Consider the following 24,282-nt stretch of genomic DNA (forward strand, 5'->3'; position numbering starts at 1 on the left):
GTATTATTTGAATTAGTAAAACAAAAAAGTCTGTTGAATTTGATCTTTTAGAGGCATTTAGTAACTGGATAGAGCAATAAACTATAACACATACTTATGGACGAACAATTACTGATTTATTTGGGCGACGTTTCGAAGAGTATTCTCTCAACGTTTTCAAGCAATAACAAATGTGTAGTGCAATTATATATAGACAAGCAATAACAACAATTCAGAAACCATGCATGACAACAAGATCAAAGGAATAAAAACAACATGATCAAAGGCAATGTACATATGAAGGATTAGTGAGACCACTGATAGGTGTTTATAGGGGTAAATAATTTTAATTAGACAACCAATCAGGACAAATGAGAAACCATACATGATGTGATTGGCTAGGTGAGGGTACATCAAGGGAATAATAAAGGACTGATAATAGGGGAAAAAATCATTTTAATTTAGTAAGATAGATAGGCATTATTTGGCATTTTCAAAGTATTATTGCAAATCAAGGCATCGGAACATTGGCTATTTCGTGTATTAGTCTAAAAGTTGTTAAATACTTTTAAAATTCTACAATACTTTAGTCTAGATTAATCGTTTGAGCCAGAAATATCACATGTTTGTGACAATTCTCAATAGTTTCTGTTATCCAAAATACCATAAAACTATGAAATTCAAGCGATTTATTTTATCGATACGCATTATATCCATTGAAGCCTGTGAGTAAATCAAATGCCAACGTCACAAAAGCGACATGCAAGTTCAAAGCCAACCCACTGATACATTTCAAAACGAATAATACGCAATAAACTTATTCATTTCATCTCTCTACGACTGTCTGACCATGTGCAGACATTGCTACAACGTATGAAACTCTCCTCATCGGTATTGTAACGGTTAGTTCAACCTGGCAACAGTTTTCAGTTCCGAAGCGTTTATGCTTACACCATAAGTGCCCTCGGCGGAATTGTGCACTGCGCGGGCGCAAGCAATTTTAATTAAAATTTATTAAAATTGCATTTTAAGTTACAATCGATTGTGAAATTTTAAATTTTATGCATTTCACGATTTTTTCGTACAATCAAGGGCCATAATTCAGGAAGTTACGATTCAATATGCACGAATAACGAAAAGAACCAAGATCTTTGGGTTATAAACATGCTTTTGAAGTGTCATCAGAATCGGATCATAATTGTGACCTCTAGAAGGTCCACAACCATGACATACCATATTTTTACACCATTTGCATACAAGGGGTGTCCATTGTGTCCGGCAGTTTTGGTTCGATTTTCATGAAATTCGAACTCAATCATCATTAGGGTGTAGCAGTGATATACTAAAACATTTTTTCAAATTTGATAAAAATTGTGACCTCTAGAGGTACCACAAGCTAAAAACACGATTTTTCGTACAATCAGGGGCCAATATCGAAAGGAACCAAGATCTTGGGGTTATAAACATGCATTTCAAGTTTCATCAAAATCGGATCAAAATGTTACCTGTTACAAACATAATCCATGACGTTAAGTGGTGGATAATGGCCGAAGATTGTCCATTATGTAAATATAAAGAACAACTGAGGGGCGTTAGCCCCGAAGTTTTTCTATGTATTTACATAATGGACAGTCTGAGGCTATTATCAAACTTAAAACATAGCATCATAGAGATACAAATAATGGATAGTTTTCTAAAACAACAAGCCATAAAATAATGGATATATTCTTAAAACAACATGCACATGCTCATGAATGCATGTGACAAAACACTCCAGTCATACAAAGCAAGCATACACAGACAGTCCAAAATATTCTACATGGAGACGACATGTTTACAACACAGTCGAAAACAAATATTAATAATGAGAATATATTATGTGATAAGCATTTGGATACCGATTACATTGGTAATGTACTCGATATGAAAGATAATAGCCGTAAAAATTGTGATGTTATTGATATGGTGGATAATAGCCGCAAAAGTTGTGATGGAAAGGCTGCTCAGAGAATGATTTAGATATTGATAATTTTCTTAATACTGTAGTTAATATGGAGGGTACTAGCCGTCCATACTCTGATATAAGTGACAGGACACAGGATCAAAGGCACAAACCAATTCACGAAATTCAAACTCAACTGTCATTATGGTGTAATGGTGATATATTTGAACGTTTTTTATAATCGGATAAAAATTGTGACCTGCATAGGTTCCACAGGCTCAAAACACGTTTTTTTTTGTTCAATCCGGGGCCATAATCCAGGAAGTTACAGTCCAATGACCCAATATCGCAAGGAATTGATATCTTTGGATTATAAACACACGTTCAGTTTCACCTTAATGGGCTAATAATTGTGACCTCTAGTGTGTACAGTCAGGGGCCGTAATCCACGAAGTTACGGTCCCATACAAGCCAATATCGAAAGGAACCTAGATCTTTAGGATATATACATATATTTCAAGTTATGACCTATAGAGTGTCCACAAAAAAGATGTGAAAATGTGGGCGTATAAAAACGTATCATCGATCTAGTGCCGAACGTACTATTAAACGGATAAGTGACATATAACGGACGGATTTAAGTGGAATTCTTTATGTAGACAACACGTGAAATCAACATTCGGTCATGTGACATTTCGGTAACTATGAGGTTTTAAAGTAATTTCATGTTCTGTAATTTAATTTGTTCAGAGAATAAATTATCCCAAAATACATGTTCATTTTTCAGATACGTGTCTATTATTGGTATTTTCTTAAACAATCGTCTATTATTTATAAAAGTGTCCATTATTTATAAAAGTGTCCATTATTTATTGAAAATAATGGACAGTTTTATAAATAATAGACGATTGTTTAAGAAAAGCGTACATTCTCCTATATAATGGTTAAAAACATCAAAGGGTGACGTCATATCTATGTTTTAACATCTGATACATTCCAATACATTCCAATATGAGATCTTTGGGAGATTCGTCAAAATCTTATAAAAATTGTGACCTGTAGAATGTCCACAAACAAATGGTGGATGGACGGACGGACGCCCTTACGAGAGCAACACTATCGATATGTGGATATTTTTTTTATGTGTCTAGACACACAAATCTGTTGAGTCTGACCCACTTAACTGTCTGATTGCCTCTTCGAGAAATTTTCTGAAGTGGGCAAAGTTTAGTTCTGTGCACGTGGTTTCGGATGTCGCAGCAAATATACGTCACACAAGGTATTTTACAAACATGTATTGGTATATAAAGCCGAGTAAAAAATACACTCATTACGCACTTCAACTTTCGTGTTTATTTAATAGCGAACGTGAGCAAAAATTTTGATTGCACTCTTTGATTTAATTTTTGATTTTGTCGATTTGGGCGATTTCGGTACAGAGCTAGCTGTAATAGCTTTGTTTCATTTCTAACTTTCAAAACCATGAGATTGGCAAGATAAACTCTTTACAACATTTTGGGATTTACTTTTATTTAGTGGTTGCAACCTTCGTTTACGTGGCACTCTCTTTATTTTAGAAAATAAATATTTGCTAGCTCTAAATACGCAGAACTATTTGAGACCGGAAAATAACCGAATTAAAAATTTATTTGTAGTCTTTATTTTCTAGACACTTTTCGGTAACTTGGTGTAAATTATTTTCATAATCATAGTATCTTATTTAATTATTGTGTAGATTTAAGCCTTTATCGACGGACTTAGTTGTTTTTTTCTAAATCTGAGACTGAGCCCTGCAAGATAGCATCCACCGATGAATTGCTATCAAGCATTGGATTGGACAAATACTCCTATGATTTGAGGACTGTAACCAAACCACCCATGGGAAAAATCACAAATAGTGATGTGAGTGAGAGAAGATGCTGACCCTCTCCATGCGACGTGCCATTCGGGGTGGGCTGGCAAACTAAGTTGACAAGACAATGGTCAACACTTGAATCGCGGAACAACACTTGAAATAATAAGGCCTTGCAATGTTAATGAATATTTATGTAAATAAATATCATATACAGAAAACAAAAGTTACAGCACAAAACATTTATGTAAACAAGCTTACAGTTTTCCTTGTTGACACTAATTCAATAACACAGAGTTCATGATTCACAGAGTTCATGGTTCACAGAGTTCATGGTCACAGAGTTCATGGTTCACAGAGTTCACTGGTCACAAAGTTCATGGTTCAGAGTTCACGGTTCACGGAGATCCGCCATGTTTAAGGACAGGGGGTTTCACGATAAGAAAGTTCACCTTCCCGGAGGAATTGCAAAATCAGTCACGGTTGTCACCCAATGATACGAACATATATAGTTTCTATGTTCATTCACATCCAGTTCACCATTCTTTGGTCGTATATAACAATCGTCCTAAACATAGTTACCAAACTCCCACCGCGATGCGGTGAAAAACTGTATCAACACACGCCATCACTCACAACCTCATAACGAGGCCACAGGAAGTTAAACAGTCAAAATCACAAAGTCTCTTTCACACAAACTAATAACAATACTACAGACACGATCAACCAGTCACTCAACACTTAAAGGCAAATGACTTCACACACACAACATATAAACAATATTTTTGACATTACATTCCGGCCCCTATTGAATGATAAATTCGATACAACACATACTAAATGTTCAAAAATATTTAAAGAACTAAACTAGGAATCTCATAACTGGAGATAATGTACATTAAATGATTCACAATTCCTTCACTAAATGATTTACTACTAACATCATATTCTATGACTAAATGATTTACTACTAACATCACATTCTTTTACTGCAAATAAACTCCCTACTAAGTTATGAACAATAACTCAAACAAATTAAATCATACTCATATTACAGTTTACAAATACATGTAATATTTGGTCATAAAGAATTCAACATTCTACACAATACGAATTTATTCATCGTGCTCTAATAATAGAGTTTGTCTATTGGACGAACCAAAGTTGAGGTTTTGGTCTACAGTTTGACACTTCTCACTTGCCCTAGTTTTGTTTTGATAGTTTTCAATTTATCAAACCCATAAGACACGATCCACGAGGAGCATTAATGTCTACAATAAGCACCATATCACCGATTTGGAAGTTTCGCTGGGGTCTCAGCCACTTCTGTCTTGTTTGAAGCATTGGTAGGTACTCACGAGCCCATCCCTTCCAAAACAGTTCTGCTAAATATTGGACTTGACGCCATCTACGTTTAGAATATATATCCTTTTCACAAAACACACCTGGAGGAAAACTAGCAGTTGGTTTTAACAATAGCAAACTATTGGGAGTAATCACATCATAATCACTTGGGTCCTCTGATACTCGAGTCAAAGGTCGACTGTTGACAATTTATTCAAGTTCACAAAGAAGAGTTCTCAACTGATCATCACTTTTGCAAGTTTTAATAAACTGTTCGTTCAAAATAGCATTCAATATCTTTCGTATAGTGCGAATTTGTCTTTCCCAAACACCACCATGGTGTGAGGCAGCTTGGGGATTAAAATGCCACTTAAAGCTATACTTTACAAAAAATTTCTGCATTTCTTCTTGATTTAATTCCTGCAATGAAGTTTTAAATTCTCAATTGGCTCCTACCAAATTTGTTCCATTGTCTGAATATATTTATTTACACGATCCACGTCTCGCTATGAAACAACGAAGAGCACTAATACATGCACTTGTATCCATAGAGTCTGTCACTTCAATGTGAATAGCACGCGAGGAGAAACATGTAAACACAACTCCATATCTCTTTGGCGTCACTCGCCCTACTTTCACTTCATATGGGCCAAAATAGTCAATACCAACAGAAGTAAATGCTGGTTCATCAGCTTTTAATCTTGAATATGGTAAATCAGCCATTTTTTGTTCACCTACACGAGATTGTAGTTTTCTACATATGACACATTTTTTCACAGGACTTTTAATTAAAACACTTGCTCCTATGATCCAATAAATCTGTCTCAATTCCGATAAGGTATGATTTCTGCCCTGGTGACATACCCTTTGATGACAATATTTCACTATTAAGTTTGATACATGGTTCACTCTGGGAAGTGTTAACTGATGTTTCGCGTTATATTGTATATTGGCATGATGAAGTCTACTACCAACTCGCAGTAAACCATCTTCAAGCACAGGATCAAGATTTTAAATTACACTGTTAGAGTTTACAGACTTCATGAATTCAGGGTTTGAATCACTTCAAGTTTTTATCTCAGCAGAAAAGTTTCGTTGCTGGACAAACCTTATAATTTCACATTCTGCATTATCAACCTCTTCAAAGGAAAGTGGTTTATTATTAACTAGATTATCAAGTCTGTCTTTATCACAATTTTTAGATTTCAGTATTAATACTTTACGAAGTCTTAACCACCAGGCAATCGCATGTTTAAGACGAATTCCAGTCTGAATAATGTTCAAAGAGAGTCATCACTGACTTATCACCATCTGTTTCCACATTAATAACATTCACATTTGTAACATTAACAGAGTCTGATTCTGCTACTGGATAACTGGGCCACTCACTGCTGGGTTGGCGTAGTAATTCTGGACCAAACAACCACTCAGAGTTCATCAAGTCACTTGCAGACAAACCACGAGATGCATAATCTGCACAATTAAGTTTCAAAGGTACATAATGCCACTGACTAACATCAGAGCCATCATGAATAATAGCTAATCTGTTCAACACAAAAATCTGATGTCATTTCTAATATACTTAATGATTGTTTGGCTATCTGTCCAAAAATAAATGGAATTCTCTGGAATTGAAAGTTCTCTTAGTAACATAGTGTTTATTCTAACTAAACATGTAGCAGCTGAAAGTTTTAACTTTACTATAGTATGTGGTCTAATAGGAGCAACTCTTGACCTTCCAAGGACAAATGCCACATGAATGTCACCTTCACTGTTCACAAATCGTACAAACGTAACTGTTCCATACCCTGTTTGGCATGCGTTCCCAAAATGATGGAGATCGGTATTCACGACCTTACCAAAATTATTTGGCACCAAACAACGATTTACTTTGACCTTGGATAAATTAGGTAAATCTATTAACCATTTCTCCCACTCAAGTTTATGTGTCTCGGTAATAGTCTCATCCCACGACAATTTGGCACAACAGAGTTCTTGCAAAATCATTTTTGCTTTTAACACGTATGGAGCAACAAAACCATAAGGGTCATACACGGAACTCCTCGCAGAGAGTATATTGTCTTCTAATGACAAGTGCTGTTTTTCATTACTAAGTCTTTCTCCAAATTCTAAATTGAAATATCTACGAACTTGGTCTTCTAAATTATTATCTACTGCACAGAAATTAACACCTACTTTAGAAGGTTTATTTAATTTTCCAGGTAATCCATAACACAACCATCCTATAGGTGACTTAATTGCGTAAGGTTCACCAATTTTTCCTGTTATGATTTCAAGGGGCGTAGTAACGGCTGGAACATTAATTCCAATCATCATGGTTACCTTTGGAATACAATGGCCAGTTAATGTTGGGATTGTAATGTCCTTTAGATGATACCATTTATTTAAATCTTCTTGCTCTGGGGCATCACATAATGAGACTGGCATCGAGTCTTTTACATACACAGGAGGCAAGTCTAGAAAGTTTTCAATGTCAACATCACTAATTTGTATGATATCTGTAAGAAATTTAATGTCCCATAATTCGTCAGAATTCAAGGTTTTCAAATTAATTCGAGTTTCTCTATAGCGCAACTTTAAGGAATGCACTAAGTCTTCATCAACGAACACTGCTCCACTTCCATTGCCTACAAATGCATAAGTGGTAGTCACTGCATTTTGGTTTCACACGAACAGCCACGATTGCCATTAAAGGATTATTAGTACCAATAATGTCTGCACAGTCATTAAAGGTATATTTCACACAACCAGAAGTTACTTGCTGGCTACTTTCACATTTTGATTTTTCAGTCCTACCACGATAACTTTGTTGAGTGTCACGACGACTATCTCGATTATCAGTTTCACGATTCACATGGTCCCTACTAGAGTCATGCAAAACTGTAGGGTGTGCAATCCCTTTTCATATGACCTTGATTTAAACATGCAAAGCATAAACCAAGTCTTTTAACAGCATCTGATTTATGACAATTTATGACATAAATGTCCCTTTAAAGGATAAGACTATGACGAAATATGACAGTTGTATGCAATGTCCCTTTAAAGGATAAGACTATGACGAAATATGACAGTTGTATGCAATGTCCCTTTAAAGGATAAGACTATGACGAAATATTGCAGTTGTATGCAATGTCCCTTTAAAGGATAAGACTATGACAATTAATGTTCCTCTAAAGGCCTAGACTAGAACGCCATCCACTGACAAGTGGCTACATGACATGGCAAAAGCATGGATCTTATAATACATGACAAATGTAAACAAATAGCAAATGACACCTTTGGTAAATACACAGAAAAGTCATTATTTCAGAGGCATTGAATATTAATCCCTAAAAGTCATTTCTGTATTTTATAATAGTCTGAAATAACATCGAAATGTAAATAACCATTTCTAATAATGTCCTGGCAGACGGCAAACACGCGGGACGAATACGCTGTATGGTCACTCGTTGAAACTGACACATAATTCTAAGAACACTGAATAACACGCAATACAATTGATCTAGAATAGTACCTGGAGAGTGGATCTATCTCGCCCTTGCAATGACTAAAGCTAGTCAATTAATTTAATACAACATTTTGACAGTTAAAGACAGACTGAAAAGTTTGTGGACAACAATGGCGACATGACAGCTAGAAGCACGGAGAAAACCGGCTGGACGCTGATTGGTTGATAATAAGAGGCTCGAAATACAAATCGGGACTCGTCGGCACTTAACTAAAAATAAGACACAAAATGAATGTAAACGAAATAAGATTTCCGATCTATTCAGAACAACCCTCGGGGGGCACACATGACTTGTCGACTGATTCCAGTATTAAAACACATTTCTGAATAGAGCGCTTGTACTCTGAGTTTTTAGTTTTCACAAGAACATTACGAACAATTCCATCTTTTCCTGGATAGACTTCCAATACTCGCGCTAAGTTCCATTTTCCACGAGCACATGAATTATCAGTTAATAACACAATGTCATCCTTCTGTAATTGGCGACCTATAGACAACCACTTTGACCGTCGCATAAGCATGGGAATATATTCACTTATGAATCGCTTCCAAAAATTTGACACTAATGACTGGACAAAAAGAAATCGCTTTCTTAAGTTCTTCGTTTCTTCAAACGGACCGTACGGAACATCTGTAGTTGCACGACCTAATAAGAAATGATTTGGAGTTAGTGGCTGTGGATCATTTGGATCATCTGACAAATATCCTAGAGGACGACTATTGATGAGACTCTTGATTTCGGCAAATACTGTTGACATCTCATTCCATGACAAGATTTGCTGACCGATGATGACTTGTAGATTCTTTTTAACTTGCTTAATAAGACTTTCATAAAAGCCTCCCTGATGTGGACTAAGAGGGGTTATGAATTTCCAAATGATTTTATGAACTACGACGAATTCTTCAATATTTTGTCTTCCTTCTTGGAATAACTTAGATAATTCTTTCTCGGCTCCTGTAAAGTTTGACCCATTATCTGAGATAATGGTTTGGGGCCATCCATGTTGTGATGCAAAACGACGAAGAGCGAACAGGAACGAAGGTGTTGACAAGTCTTGGACGATTTCTAGATGTATGGCTCTAGTTGTTGAACAAGTGAAGATTGCTCCCCAGGCTTTGATTGATTTGTTACGACCGTACTTTAGCATAAATGGACCAAATAAATCGACTCCGGTTGTTGTGAATGGTGGTGATAAAGGTTTTAGTCTTTCTGGTGGAAAATCTGCCATGAGAGTTTCACAGGGTGACTGTCTGAGCTTTCTACAGATGACACAAGATTTGACGATAGATTTGACCACTTGACGACCATGAGCTATCCAAAATTTACGACAAACTTCAGCTAAGGTTCTTTCTACACCAGCGTGTTTCACTTTCTGATGAACTTCTAAGATGATCAATTTAGTGATGTGATGATCTCTTGGCAATAAGACTGGATGACGCTGATCGTAGGAAAGAGACGTATGACGTAAACGTCCCCCTACTCTGATGATTTGATTTTCAACATAGGGACATAAATCTCTAAAGTTGTATTCCCAGTTGACGAGAGAAGTTTGAACTATTTGCATCCAATAATCTTCAGATTTGTCTATTTCCTTAGGCTTTAAAGGACCGTTGAGGTAGTTGAAAAACTGACTTGATTCTGCGACTGAGTCTGACTGCTTAGACATTGACTGACAAGACTCTGGCGTAGTAGACTTTGATCGACGAGAATTGACCAATGCTTTTAAATTATTAATGAATCTGTAGACATATGACGTTATTCTAAGTAATTTAGAATAGCTGGAATATTTGACTGGATCAATTATAGGTTGTGTTGATGAAGACTTGACTACAGGGAATAAAGGTTTCACCCTTTTTAATTCGTTGTCATCTTCTATTGTTATTGACATATTTGACTGGACAGGCCATTCTGACTGTGGACATTTAAGAAACTCTGGACCTGACATCCTAGTAGAGAATGTTTGGCTAAAGGTTCGTACGGTAGTCCTTGGCGATATTCTGAATCCGCATGAAGGTGTGTATACTGTACTCCAAGGATGAGATCTACAGGGCCTTCTTCCTGACTGAAGTTTATGTCTGTTAAATAATTAAAAGACTTGAGCCATTGCTTATCAAGTGCAGGGACATCCATTATGGTGTAATCAATCTCGTGTGCTTGAATGTTGAATTCCTCAACCCCATTTAGTGCAGATACTTTAAAGTTTACCCGACGACTATACTTCTGAGAGAGTTGTCTCCCCCCAACGACAGAAATGTCAATAGATTCGATCTTCCCTTGGAGCCCCAAGGCTTTGGCGAAGGCTTTTCTTATGACGGTTGTACCGGCACCACTGTCTATTAATGCATTGCCATACAAAGTTCTTCCATTAGGCGCTTTAAACCGGATTCGGACGACTGGTAACATTGCACGTTTGTCTAACACACTGCTGACTGGAGTATCTGAGTGTAAGAGTTTGTGATGATATCGTTGACAACCATTTTCATTACATCGTTGTTTGCTTCGGCACTTAAAGATATTGTGTCCTCTAGAAAGACAAGAGAAACATAAGCGTTCTGACGTGACATGCGTGAATTTGGCTTTATTATCTAAATTTCTGAACCTTTCACACCGTGACAGATAATGTTCCTTTTGACAAAAAGAACAATTCTTGGATGACGATCTTTGAACATTTTGAGCATGACTGGGTGCTGCATTGACAGATCGCTTATAAGGTAAGTAGGCAGGCTTGTTGACGGCATTAGTTTTCTTGACATCACCAAAATCAGGATCTAATTCGGCTCTAACTTTGGATCTAAGAAATGTGTCTATGTGCGAGACTGACAGAGTTTCACCTGATGTTCTGATTAAAGCAACTTTAGTCTTCCACTGATCAATCATGTAGTTTGGCATTCGTTCAACAATTTTCCTGAGATTGTCACTGGCATTGATATCAGAAAAATAATTCAGCTGAGTTAGACTGGCGATAGCATTGATTACATCAATTGAAAGTTCTTTCAGGGCATTTTTCTCAGTTATTTTTGGACCATTGGTGAGCTTGGTTACGTATGCTCTGGCTATTCGACTAGGTGAACGATATTCAGCTTTCAAAGTCTTCAAAACAGTCGCGTACATACTTCCAGATGATCCCAAACCTAACAAAGTTTTGTTGACTCCAGCTGACAGATGACTCTTAAGCTGTCCCATCCTGACTTCATCTGTAAGATGTGGCTTATCATGTATGTGTGCTCTGAACCGTTGTATGAACTCTACATACTCAAGAGGATTACCATCAAAGATATTGATTTTGAGAGCTGGAATATCGCGATTCGATTCCAATCTAAGAAGAGCATCGGCTATTGAGATTTCTTCTTTTCTTTGACTATGGACAGATGCTTCAAACTCTTTCAACTCATCTATCCAACTATCAAATGATTTTTTCACCATAGGTTTCGACTGACAAGATAACGTCAGTGTATTCTGTTGACTAGACTCTAATGTTGACGTGTGTTCATCTGGCTGCAAGTGCAATATTGACATATGTTCGGCTGGCTGTATCATGTTGGTGCGCTGAACTGACTGTGATGTAGGCGTATGTCGGACGGACTGCAATGTATGCGCAGGTTGCTCTGCCTTTGACGTTTGCTCTGACTTTGACTTGGGTGTGGACGTTACACTCTGAATTGACTGATCACTTCTGGACAAAGTTTTTATGTGTTCTGAGAGCAGATCTTCAATAGCATAAAAGTCATTCGTGAGGTCTTCCTCCCACTGTTCTAATCTTCCTTTCTCGGATTCATCACAATATTCTATAATTTCACCATTAGCAAAGGAACATTTTTCATAGTCTTTCCTAATTTCTTTGAGCTCCCTCTTTAATTTTCTGGCATCTCCTTCACCTTTTCTGATGTAGGTTTGAATCCGTGTGATTGAACGCGTAAACTTTCCACGTAACTGTTTTCTGTGTTGACGAGCAGCATTGAGCTTTGACAAGCTTTCTTCCTGTGAATCAGAGTCTGAGTTTGGAAATGGAGTGTCATTTGGCAATGGAGTATCCATTCCTGTAGTATTGACGTTATTAATGACTGGCTCTGTCATATTAACCACCACGCAGGTAACACAAAGAGTTTGAACTTCGCCGAGACGTCGACTGTATTCTCCAGAAGCTGTTGTGACTACTCGCGTTGTAGCTATTCAAGGGCTCAATGATCTTCCGTTAATGACGACATATATTTAGACTTTAAGACATGTAGACGTTTATTCATATGACGACATATATTTAGGCTTCAGACATGTAGACGTTTATTCATATGATGACACATATTTAGACTTCAGAGACATTTCACACGTTTATTCATATAGTCAATCATATTCATATTGTATCATATACCATTTATCATTCATATATGTCATTCACATATATCGTTCGTTCATTATATATCGTTCATATCGATCATATATTCGTTCATTCTGAAAAGACAAAAGTTAAGGACAATAAGGACTAGAACTGATTATGACAATTTATGACATAAATGTCCCTTTAAAGGATAAGACTATGACGAAATATGACAGTTGTATGCAATGTCCCTTTAAAGGATAAGACTATGACGAAATATGACAGTTGTATGCAATGTCCCTTTAAAGGATAAGACTATGACGAAATATGACAGTTGTATGCAATGTCCCTTTAAAGAATAAGACTATGACAATTAATGTTCCTCTAAAGGCCTAGACTAGAACGCCATCCACTGACAAGTGGCTACATGACATGGCAAAAGCATGGATCTTATAATACATGACAAATGTAAACAAATAGCAAATGACACCTTTGGTAAATACACAGAAAAGTCATTATTTCAGAGGCATTGAATATTAATCCCTAAAAGTCATTTCTGTATTTTATAATAGTCTGAAATAACATCGAAATGTAAATAACCATTTCTAATAATGTCCTGGCAGACGGCAAACACGCGGGACGAATACGCTGTATGGTCACTCGTTGAAACTGACACATAATTCTAAGAACACTGAATAACACGTAATACAATTGATCTAGAATAGTACCTGGAGAGTGGATCTATCTCGCCCTTGCAATGACTAAAGCTAGTCAATTAATTTAATACAACATTTTGACAGTTAAAGACAGACTGAAAAGTTTGTGGACAACAATGGCGACATGACAGCTAGAAGCACGGAGAAAACCGGATGGACGCTGATTGGTTGATAATAAGAGGCTCGAAATACAAATCGGGACTCGTCGGCACTTAACTAAAAATAAGACACAAAATGAATGTAAACGAAATAAGATTTCCGATCTATTCAGAACAGTGATGTTTGAGGGCCACAGAATAAACATGGTAACTTCCTTGCTAAATCAGTTGTCACTTGAATACTGGAAGCATAAACCTTTTGTGCTGCAGGCTGTTTATTTTGACTATTATTTTGACTGTAAGAAGAAATTGATCTACTCTGATATCCAAGTCCACTCACACCTCGGTCGTTTTCACTTCTAGATATAAAGCCCACAAAGCTTTCAAAGTCAGATAGATTAGGTGACCGACTCTGGGTTTCACGTAATTTACCAACTTGTGAAATCCACTTCTGTTGAAGAGCTGTTGGTAATTTTGAACACAAAGATCTAATAAAGTCAAAACTGTCCATACAATTCATATCACTATTATTTTCTTTAGAGTTAACACAGTTTATAAGAAAAATAGAAAATTTTCTTAGTCCTGCTTTATCACCCGAACTAATTCGAGGCCACTGTTCAATTCGTTTCATAAATGCTGCTGCTATTATTGGGGGGTCACCGTAGTCGGGGATAAGCAAGGTCTTTGCACGTTTATAGGCCTTTTGTTGGGGATCGATTAAAGGACAATACTGAATTAAATCGTGCGCTTCCCCTCTCGTATATTTCAGCCGAAATTCAAGTCTTCTAGCTGGATCCTTCGTATTTCATTCCACAACTAACTCAAAGTTTCTTTTAAAGCAGAGGCGGATACGGCTCGCGCCCCTCCTAATTTTCGACAGTGCCCTTTTTTACTGCTGAAAGTGCCTTTTCTCAGACCCAAATATGTCCGTTCCCAACCCGTTGCAGGGATCCCAAATGACTTGAACCATCGAGTCAAACACGGTGCCCTAATCCTATAGAGTGACTATAGACAGACATAAATGATAGCATCTTGTTAAATAGTGAAGTGGCTAGGGAATAGATTCGTCTTTTTTCCCATCATAATGCCTCGCTCGCCTTGACAATTTTCGAGTCGCGTATTCAACTGGCTTTTTTGCTCGATTTTAAGGCTCTTTTTCAATGATTTGCGAACGTTTACTTAGACGAAAATATCAGCCAAATAGCTCTTGGAATGGCTACAGATGCAGGAAATGATGGATAATTTTCTTGGGCCCCCCCCCCCTCAGCGGCGTGCCGCGTCTCCGCGGTCAGTGCCCTCATTTTGCGGCGCCCCCCCTTTTCCTAATTCCTGTAAAGGTTTGAAATAATAAAATGTCAGACCCATCGAAATATTTAATTTCATGATTGGGTAACACTTGATCACATTGATTTTCTACAAGTCTATTGAAAACAGACATTACATCAGTATTGCTACACGTAAATGATTGTGTTTCTTTCACGTCAGGACCTGTCAATGTCACTGGAGGTGCGAATGCTTTAGATGAATTAGTTTCTTTCGCAACAGGACTTGCTGATGTCACTGGAGGTTTAAATGTTACTTCCGGGTCTGATTCTTCTTCTAAAACCCGATTCATTTCACGCTTTGCATGTAGTTTTGCACGTAATGACACTTCCTTCTGTTTTCTCTGCAATTCTTCAGCGCGCCTTTGTAGTTTAAGTTTTTCTTCTTCAATTTCATTGATTTCATGTAAGGCTTCTAGCTCAAGTTTTAATTCTATTTCTTTCTGCTTATTTTTAAGTCTTATACTTGAAGTCGTTGAACGGTTCGAAACATAAGACACACTATCCTCTGGGTTCACTGTCGGCTCATTGTTCACACTTTTCGGACGCCTCGGGTAAATTATCATTCTCCTCTAAATTCACTAATGGTTCATTATTCACATTGTTCACATTATCTGTATTCACATTGTCGTTGACATTGTTATTAACCACATCTCCGGCCCCGTATGGGTTGCCAATTTCAAGTTCTGACATATTTGTATCATGTATTGTATTTGCTAATAACGTTAAATGTACATCATGTGTTAGCTGGGTAATACATTTTGTCCACTGAGTAAAGCTTGTCAACAACAGGAACAAAACAAGAGTCAAAAGATGACTTACTATTTTCATAGCTTGAAATATTTTCACAGTGTCTATAAACTGTTCACATAGTTTCAGTGTCTCTAATTTTCAGTGTTCACTGTTCACTCATGATGCGTTTTTTACTAGAGAATGTCGTGAGTGAGAGAAGATGCTGACCCTCTCCACGCGACATGCCATTCGGGGTGGGCTGGCAAACTAAGTTGACAAGACAATGGTCAACACTTGAATCGCGGAACAACACTTGAAATGATAAGGCCTTGCAAATATTTATGTAAATAAATATCATATACAGAAAACAATAGTTACAGCACAAAACATTTATGTAAACAAGCTGACAGTTTTCCTTGTTGACACTAATTCACTAACACAGAGTTCATGGTCACAGAGTTCATGGTTCACAGAGTTCACTGGTCACAGAGTTCATGGTTCACAGAGTTTACGGTTCACAGAGATACGCCATGTTTAAGGACATGGGGTTTCACGATAAGAAAGTTCACCTTCCCGAAGGAATTGCAAAATCAGTCACGGTTGTCACCCCATGATACGAACATATATAGATTCTATGTTCATTCACACACAGTTCACCATTCTTTGGTCGTATATAACAATCGTCCTAAACCTAGTTACCAAACTCCAACCGCGATGCGACGAAAAACTGTATCAACACACGCCATCACTCACAACCTCATAACGAGGCCACAGGAAGTTAAATAGTCAAAATCACAAAGTCTCTTTCAGACAAACTAATAACAACACTACAGACACGATCAACCAGTCACTGAACACTAAAAGGCAAACGACTTCACACACACAACATATAAACAATATTGTGGACATTACAAATAGGCTTATACTAGGCATTATTAATAAATCCCCAACAACTACGGAGCATCGGTCTATCATAACTGCTTTACATGACGACTGTGTGATGTTTGGGGACAAACATATTCAAAATAGACTTGTCAGACTGAAGACAAAGACTAGCAAGCTGGGTAAATGTAAGGCTAAGTCCAAAAAATCTACAAAAGCACTCCATCGGCAGATACTAGTGAAATTAGTTTCATAAATAGAGAGACTCAGATACGGTGGCTGATTTAGGACACGCAAAAAAAAAAATATTTCGAGCGCTCCATCCCATGCTCATCACCAACACTAAATATTTCCCTTTATATTTACCCCTCCCTTTCCAAGTGGGGAGTATATCGCATATTATTATACAAATCAATAATTGTATATCGAGGTTACAGAGTTTTGCTAGGAGAGACTGACATTTCCTCTTATCAAGAAGCTCAGGTCTGATCCAAGGTTATTTATTTCATATGTAGGAACTGATCATTGCCTAATTTACACTTGCGCAAGTGGCTCGATCTTGCCGGACAATCCCTCGCACCCATGCCCTGCCAGTCCTTACACCTTGTTCTAGCTGGGGATTCAAAGTCCTCTTCCACCCATCGGGAAACCTTTATCTTGTTAAATTCAGAGTCCTTGCTGTGGGAGGAAACACAAGGACACAGAGTAAAACCACACAATTGGAAGGCATCTCATTAACTTGGAAGGGGGTAGATATAATGGGAACTATTTAGTGGTACTGATAAGAATGGGCTGGAGTGTGGGGTGTATCCCCTTCCAAGTTAAGGTGTGAGTAATCTGGGATGTGTGAGGGGTTGTCGCGCTTCAAGCTATAGCTTGCCAGCAACCTCGGGATTGTAGTTCTGGGTACTGTCACTGGTGTGAGTGTATGTGACTTGATGATACAGATGGTAACGTAGCAGCGGTTATATCCGCATGTTTGGCTGTCGCGGGACTACAATCTAATTACACTCCATGTGAGTAAATGCTACCATATCACACGAGAGAACGTTGTCCTAATTTTGAATTTGTTGTTAATATATTATTTAATTTCCACTGTAGCGGTTAATATTATGAAGGCGTACAAATGTCAAATTCAACCGTCTCATGGAGTGTATTCCGTTACTTTGCAAAAAGGAAATAAGCGATGATTTCCGACTTCGATAATGACTTATTCGTTTCAGGGTAGTGATTACGGTTTTTTATACGACCAAGGGACATAACTCATATTGTGACGAAGAGTTAACTTCCTTGATAATGGAAGCCAGGAAGATTTTGAAGCATTTATAACAAATTTCCAAATGGTTATATCCTCAAAAATCAAATGTGGTCAGACGTCTATTGCTGATGAATGAAGGTTTTTATGGCAATTCTTATCATGCGTACAGATGTCAAATTCAATCGTCTCATGGAGTGTATTCCGTCACTTTGCAACAAGGAAATAAGCGATGTTTTCCGACTGCGATAAAGACTTATTCGTTTCAGGGTCATGATTACGATTTTTTATATGACCAAGGGACATAACTCGTATTGTGACGAAGAGTTAACTGCCTTTATAATGGAAGCCAGGAAGATTTTGAAGCATTTATAACAAATTTCCAAATGGTTATATCCTCAAAAATCAAATGTGGTCAGACGTCTATTGCTGATGAATGAAGTTTTTATGGCAATTCTTATCATATAATGTTAAAATAATCCCGAAATAGTGTCTGTTTTTAGTAAAAAATTTTGAGCATGAACCACTCTATCTAATGCACAACATTGTGTGCTCTTTGTCTCTCTCTGTCTCTCATATATATGCATTGTTTACATTGAATATTTGTGAGATAAAGAAGCTATATTAAAGTTTAAATGATCAGTTATAAATTATTATATTGCAGAATGAAGGACGAGTACAAGGTTTCGTAGAAGGACCATCCATATCTGTTCTTAAATTACAGAAAAGTACTTGGCATACAGAAGCTGAACCCCGGGTATATGTTCATTTTATTTATATAGGGACAAGTTTTTGTTGCTAAAAGCAACCCATATGTTGTGCTTAAATAATTACTCTTTCTTCATTCTTCAACTTTGCAATTTTGTGAGACCCAAGTTTGGGGATTTGGGAGGATTTTTTATTGATAACACAAAATGCATTCCACATGCAAGATGTGTTATAGTGTATTCAGTGTATTATAGTGGTGGTTGGGTGGTGGCCAAGTGGTCTAATGTGTGCACTTTGATTATGAATAAAGAATTGCCATACATTACTCCTGAAATGACCTAGTCTGTGTTGTGAGGAGGAGGCCAACTTTTAATACAAAAAGGCTCTATGACCTAATCTACTTACCATCGATTTATTTGTCCAGACTATATGGTTTTACCTTGAGATCAATCTATCTATAGCTCTGGTCTTCAAGCTATTAGATTATTTCTGCTCCTTGTGACTAAAATATGACATGAACCTATGAATATTATACATCTTTAAATCTGGCTTTGTATAAGATTTTAGTTAAGTTTTCAAGAGGTCACAACATTTTATACATGTCAAGTTAGCTCCCCTGAATTTTCGCCCTGATTGAAACAAAGTTTTAACATCCTACTTTTCTACACAAACTCTGCTTTCACTGAGAACTACTAAGTGGTTGATCTGTACGCAGCCCATATATAAATCTTTGTTTGGCTTGTTATTTGTACGTCTATCGAAAGAAAATCAATTTCCTGACTATTACTCGGTATTGCTGCGTTAATTAACAAGGTTGAAAAACTGTCTGAGAGGTGAGTTCATTAACGCTAGGGGTGAAAAACTGTCTGAGAGGTGAGTTCATTAACGCTAGGGGTGAAAAACTGTGCGACGGTGCTTTTTCTGTAGAGGTGTGTTTATTACCCGACCGTTAAAAAATGAATGTCATTGGTGTGTATTTTTTAATTGGCGTGTTTTCTCGCTCGTTGCGATAACTGCACCAAAAGGAGTATAATCAAGGACCAATAGGCTTTATCTGACACGTACATGTTAAATCAAAATTTTGGAAGTAAAACTGTTTTACCGTACAATTTCATTTGACCGTGTGTTTAACGCAGGTCTTTGTATAGTTAAAGACAGGTCTTTAGATAGTCGTGTGTGCTCGCTATGATCTACATTTCTCTTACGTGTCTTTTGTATTGCGTACCATATATATAAAGTTGCATTTAATGAAATAAATTGATCTATTGTTTATATGTTAGACCACGCATTTTTCTAACAACATGTATGGTCTAGCGTTTAAAAAAATCAGCCCAAAATGTAACTGATAAATACTAGGGCTGTGTCAATATATCGATACATGGTAAGGTAAATTTAAATCTTCATTGAATATAATCCCCTGATAGAACACCGAATACACCGAAAAACAGTCATTTAATAATATATTTTCCTGGTAGAATTCCAATGACACGTGGTATATCGCTTGGAATTAGGTCAATAAACCAGTTCTAAAAAGCGCTTACCGTTATGATTTTTTTTTATTTTATACACATTCTGACATAGGCTTAATTTCAAAAATATTGTTTTTATTGAAGGCTATATCATAATCGTACTGAATTTTTATTTTAAAGCAATTTCAAGTATGGTTGTCACGTGACAATTGTGCGGTGTGTCTATCAATTGACGAATGAATAAAAACTTTTGCCAAGTTACGTAACTAGTTACCTGATCGACAAAGACTACAAATTGTGTTATGAAGAAATGCCATGGTGCCGTATCGGCTTATTTTGACTACGGCATTTTCTGATACTGGTAATAGTTGAAAAATGCTAATATTTTAGATCATCTACTTATGAAACGCGAATGTTTCATCGAATTAAATAAACGAAGACAGTAATTAATTTATTCTGGAATATTACGGACGTGAACTTTAAGATGGTACGTGAATTAAATATGGAAAATTTTCAAAAGGGTGTACCTGTCGTTATTAGTGTGGTAATCACATACATTAAAATACGACATTCTCCACAACAAATTACCAAGAATTATTTTTGTTGAAGTATAGTTATATTAAAGGGAATGGAGCTTATAATTAACCCATATCCTACGAGACCTCAATATTGACCCATTTCTGGCCAGTTCGTTTCAAAATGAATTAAGGACCCTGATACTTACCCATCTCAAACATCTTGTAACAGAATGTAGTCTGAGATTATTTTGGGCATAATTCGTGTTGTCATCATATCGCGTATCGGTTTGCGTATCGTCAATACGTATCGTATCGAAAATGAACTGTATCGACACAGCCCTTATAAATACACGTCAATGTTTCAAATATTTGGAGGTTTTTAGTTTTTAGTAGCGAAAATAAATTAATGATTAGTTTCTAAATTATTTATGGTGCCGAAAAACATCAACTACATGTATTTGCATATCAGTATTGAGGTCAACCGTGATAGATAGATTTTATTACATAAAACACCCTTTCGGGAAGCATGTAAATTATACATTACGGTCAGCATAATAAATACATTATAAAAGTGGATGAAAAATATATAAAAAGTGGTTGTAAATTACATAAAATGTTAATGAAATGTACATTTATGTACATTGAGGGAGTATGTATGATTATCGCGTAATTCAACATAAAATTTGGTAAATAAGAGTGATTTGAATTGCTAAAAAAAAAGATGAAATATGTACAATATAAATTATACTCTCTATACAAGACTACAAGATGACAATTGGTTATTGAAGGGGATCTCATTTTAGACATTGTTTCATTTGATTAAACGCGTAAGTTCAAAAATTGACCTTTGATTGATAGTATGCATTGAAGGCCGAGCCATTGGAGCCGAAATGAAAAATAAAAATCAGCATGGTATTGTATCAGTCCTGTGGATTCAGCGAAGATTTTAGAGGTCCATAAACTTATGATTACTGAACGATAGATCTGCTCCCGATAGAACTAGACGATATAAATACTTGGGATGTGATGTGAACATTTAAATAACACTGTCTATATTTCTAATCTTTTTTTTTAAAAATACAACATTAGAGCACTAACTTAATCGTGCAATATGAAAAATAAGGTAATTTATGTCAAACTTTTTATGGCATGTAAATAGAATGAATACATAGAAACGTGTATAGTAAAATTTACTGCAACCAGTAACAAACTTGATACAGGCGTACCTGTTTTATGGAATAACCAACCATTTAGTTTAAGATGTTGTACATATCTATATTCTTTAAAACAAACTATTTCAAACACTGTTATTTAAACAGGCTTTTAATAGACACTACACTGAGAAGTAGTAAGAGTGTTATTTGTACATTTAAATAAAAATAAAATAAATTTATTGAACTTGTTTTAGTTTAAACATATTTTATTGACAAATATCAAAAGGATTGGGCACAAGTTTCAAAAACTTAGAAAAGCCCTTTCCATACATACAAATGATAGACAAAATTTAATACAAACAAGATTGCGAAATAGAATATAGAATAATAAATAATTTACAAGTAATATAAGTAAAGTCAGATGAATTATATCGCGAAGCTCTATATAAAATAAGTGAAGAGGTGATAAAGAGAATATAAAATTATATTTAAAACATTGAAAAAAAAATAAATAAAGTTTAATAAATGGGATATAAACGAACTGATAGGGGGGTGGGGGTGCGGGGGGGGGGGGGGGGGGGGAAAAAATGTTATCCACCAAAAAAGCTATAGCTAATAATTTATTCTAAGATGTAACTACTAACAATAACTTTTATTTAAATCGTTTTGAAAGTTTGATATATTTGTGAACTTCAAGGAAAAGGTTTGTATTCATCTCAATTGACAATTCTGGATTGCCACACAATAGGATATCTATATTTATCACAGAATAATTTGACAATGTATTTAATAGTTCGGCACGAATTACATCATATAAGTGACATTGCAGTAAATAGTGTTCAGCATTTTCTATAAATTTGCCACAAGAACATGTGGGATCATTCACAACGTTTATTTTATACAAATCATTTTGCAACGAACTACACCCATGCCGTATTCTAGTGTGATTAATATTTTCATCTCTATTACCTTTACAGTAGTAGATTGGCGCTTTATGTATTAAGGAACGTAATTTTTGTTTGTATAGATATTTGAAGGATTGCTTTATGGGGTCCTCTAATAATTCCCAATCTCGAATTGTTGTGGGGAAGTACGAAGTTTGGTGTAATGTTGTTCTACAATAAGGATATCTATATTCGCTAATGTTTCTTAAATTGTATTGTTGTGGTGTTTGTTGATAATATTCTAGAATGTCATATAAGTATGCTGGGTTTCTCTGATTTTTAATTTGAAAAAACGTAGTTAGTCGCTTTTGTGTACGTCTGTCTGACAATTTATTCCATCCGGTTTCAAAATAAAGCGCTTCACGAGAACAAGTTTTAGTTAGTCCAGTGACAATCCTGGCAGCTTCTAGCTGTACCTTTTCAAGTTTTTCAGTATTGGAAGCGTTACACCCATCCCACACTTCACATGCGTATTCCAATTTTGGCCTTATGAATATCAAATATACGTTATTTAGAGTTTGTCTATTAAAGGTGAATTTTAGTTTACGCAAAATATTTAATAATTTTGATTTGGACGAGATAATAGTTTCTATATGGATGGTCCATTTGGCGTCATTTGAAAGGGTAATGCCCAAGTGTTTGTGACATTTAACCACTTCAAGTGCTTGATTATCGAATATCAGACTCAGATAATTTTCTGGGTTTTTTTTAGCTAAATAAAATAGCTTTTGTTTTGTTTGGATTAAAGTTTATAAGCCAATTATTCGCCCAAATGTTGAGATTTGTCAGATCGTAGTTTAGGGACTGTTCTATCTCTGAAACTGACTGTTTGCTACACCCAAGTGCTGTGTCGTCTGCAAATAATCTAGCCACATTATGGAGTACATCTTGTACATCATTGATGTAAGTCAAAAACAAAAAGGGGCCCAAAACTGATCCCTGGGGAACTCCTGATTGAAGAGTAATTTCTGATGACACAGAGCCATTTACGAATACCCGTTGAGTCCGGTCTTGGACATAACTAGACAACCACGTAATTAGCATGCCTGAAACCCCATATTGACTTAATTTGTGTATCAAACCAGGTAAATATACGCGGTCAAAAGCTTTAGATATATCGCAAAAAACATAGCAGGAATATAGTTGCTTATCTATTGCAGATGAGATATCATGATACACTTCTAAAAGTTGATGAACAGTAGAGTAGTTCGGTCGAAACCCTGATTGGTATTTGTACAAGAGATTGTTTTCATGAAAATAGTTAAACAGGTGTTTTAAAACTACCTTTTCTAATAATTTACTCCAAGTACTTAATAGGCTTATAGGTCGGTAGTTTGAAACTAGAGAGCTGTCTCCTTTTTTATAGAAAGGTAGGACATTTGCTTTTTTCCAAATTGTTGGAAAAACGCCTGATTCTAGTGATTTATTAAAGATATATTTTAATGGTACACATATTGAGGTTTTGGTATATTTTAGTAACTTGTTACTAATATTATCAAATCCATTGGCTTTTTTCAATTTCAGT

The 24,282-nt window shown here is 36.1% G+C and overlaps 1 protein-coding gene across 3 annotated transcripts in view; it reads left to right on the plus strand.

Annotated features, from left to right (window-relative positions):
- Positions 1 to 24,282, plus strand: part of LOC126816708 (uncharacterized) — a 339,811-nt gene that overhangs the window by 243,319 nt on the left and 72,210 nt on the right. For all 3 annotated transcript variants that reach the window (XM_050543456.1, XM_050543454.2, XM_056099895.1), the window contains exon 13: positions 18,629 to 18,721. In XM_050543456.1, coding sequence (XP_050399413.1) covers positions 18,629 to 18,721 — 93 coding nt within the window. The remainder of the gene's footprint in view (positions 1 to 18,628; positions 18,722 to 24,282) is intronic.

The sequence above is a fragment of the Patella vulgata genome, chromosome 3 (assembly GCF_932274485.2).
Source record: "Patella vulgata chromosome 3, xgPatVulg1.2, whole genome shotgun sequence".
NCBI lineage: Eukaryota > Metazoa > Mollusca > Gastropoda > Patellidae > Patella > Patella vulgata.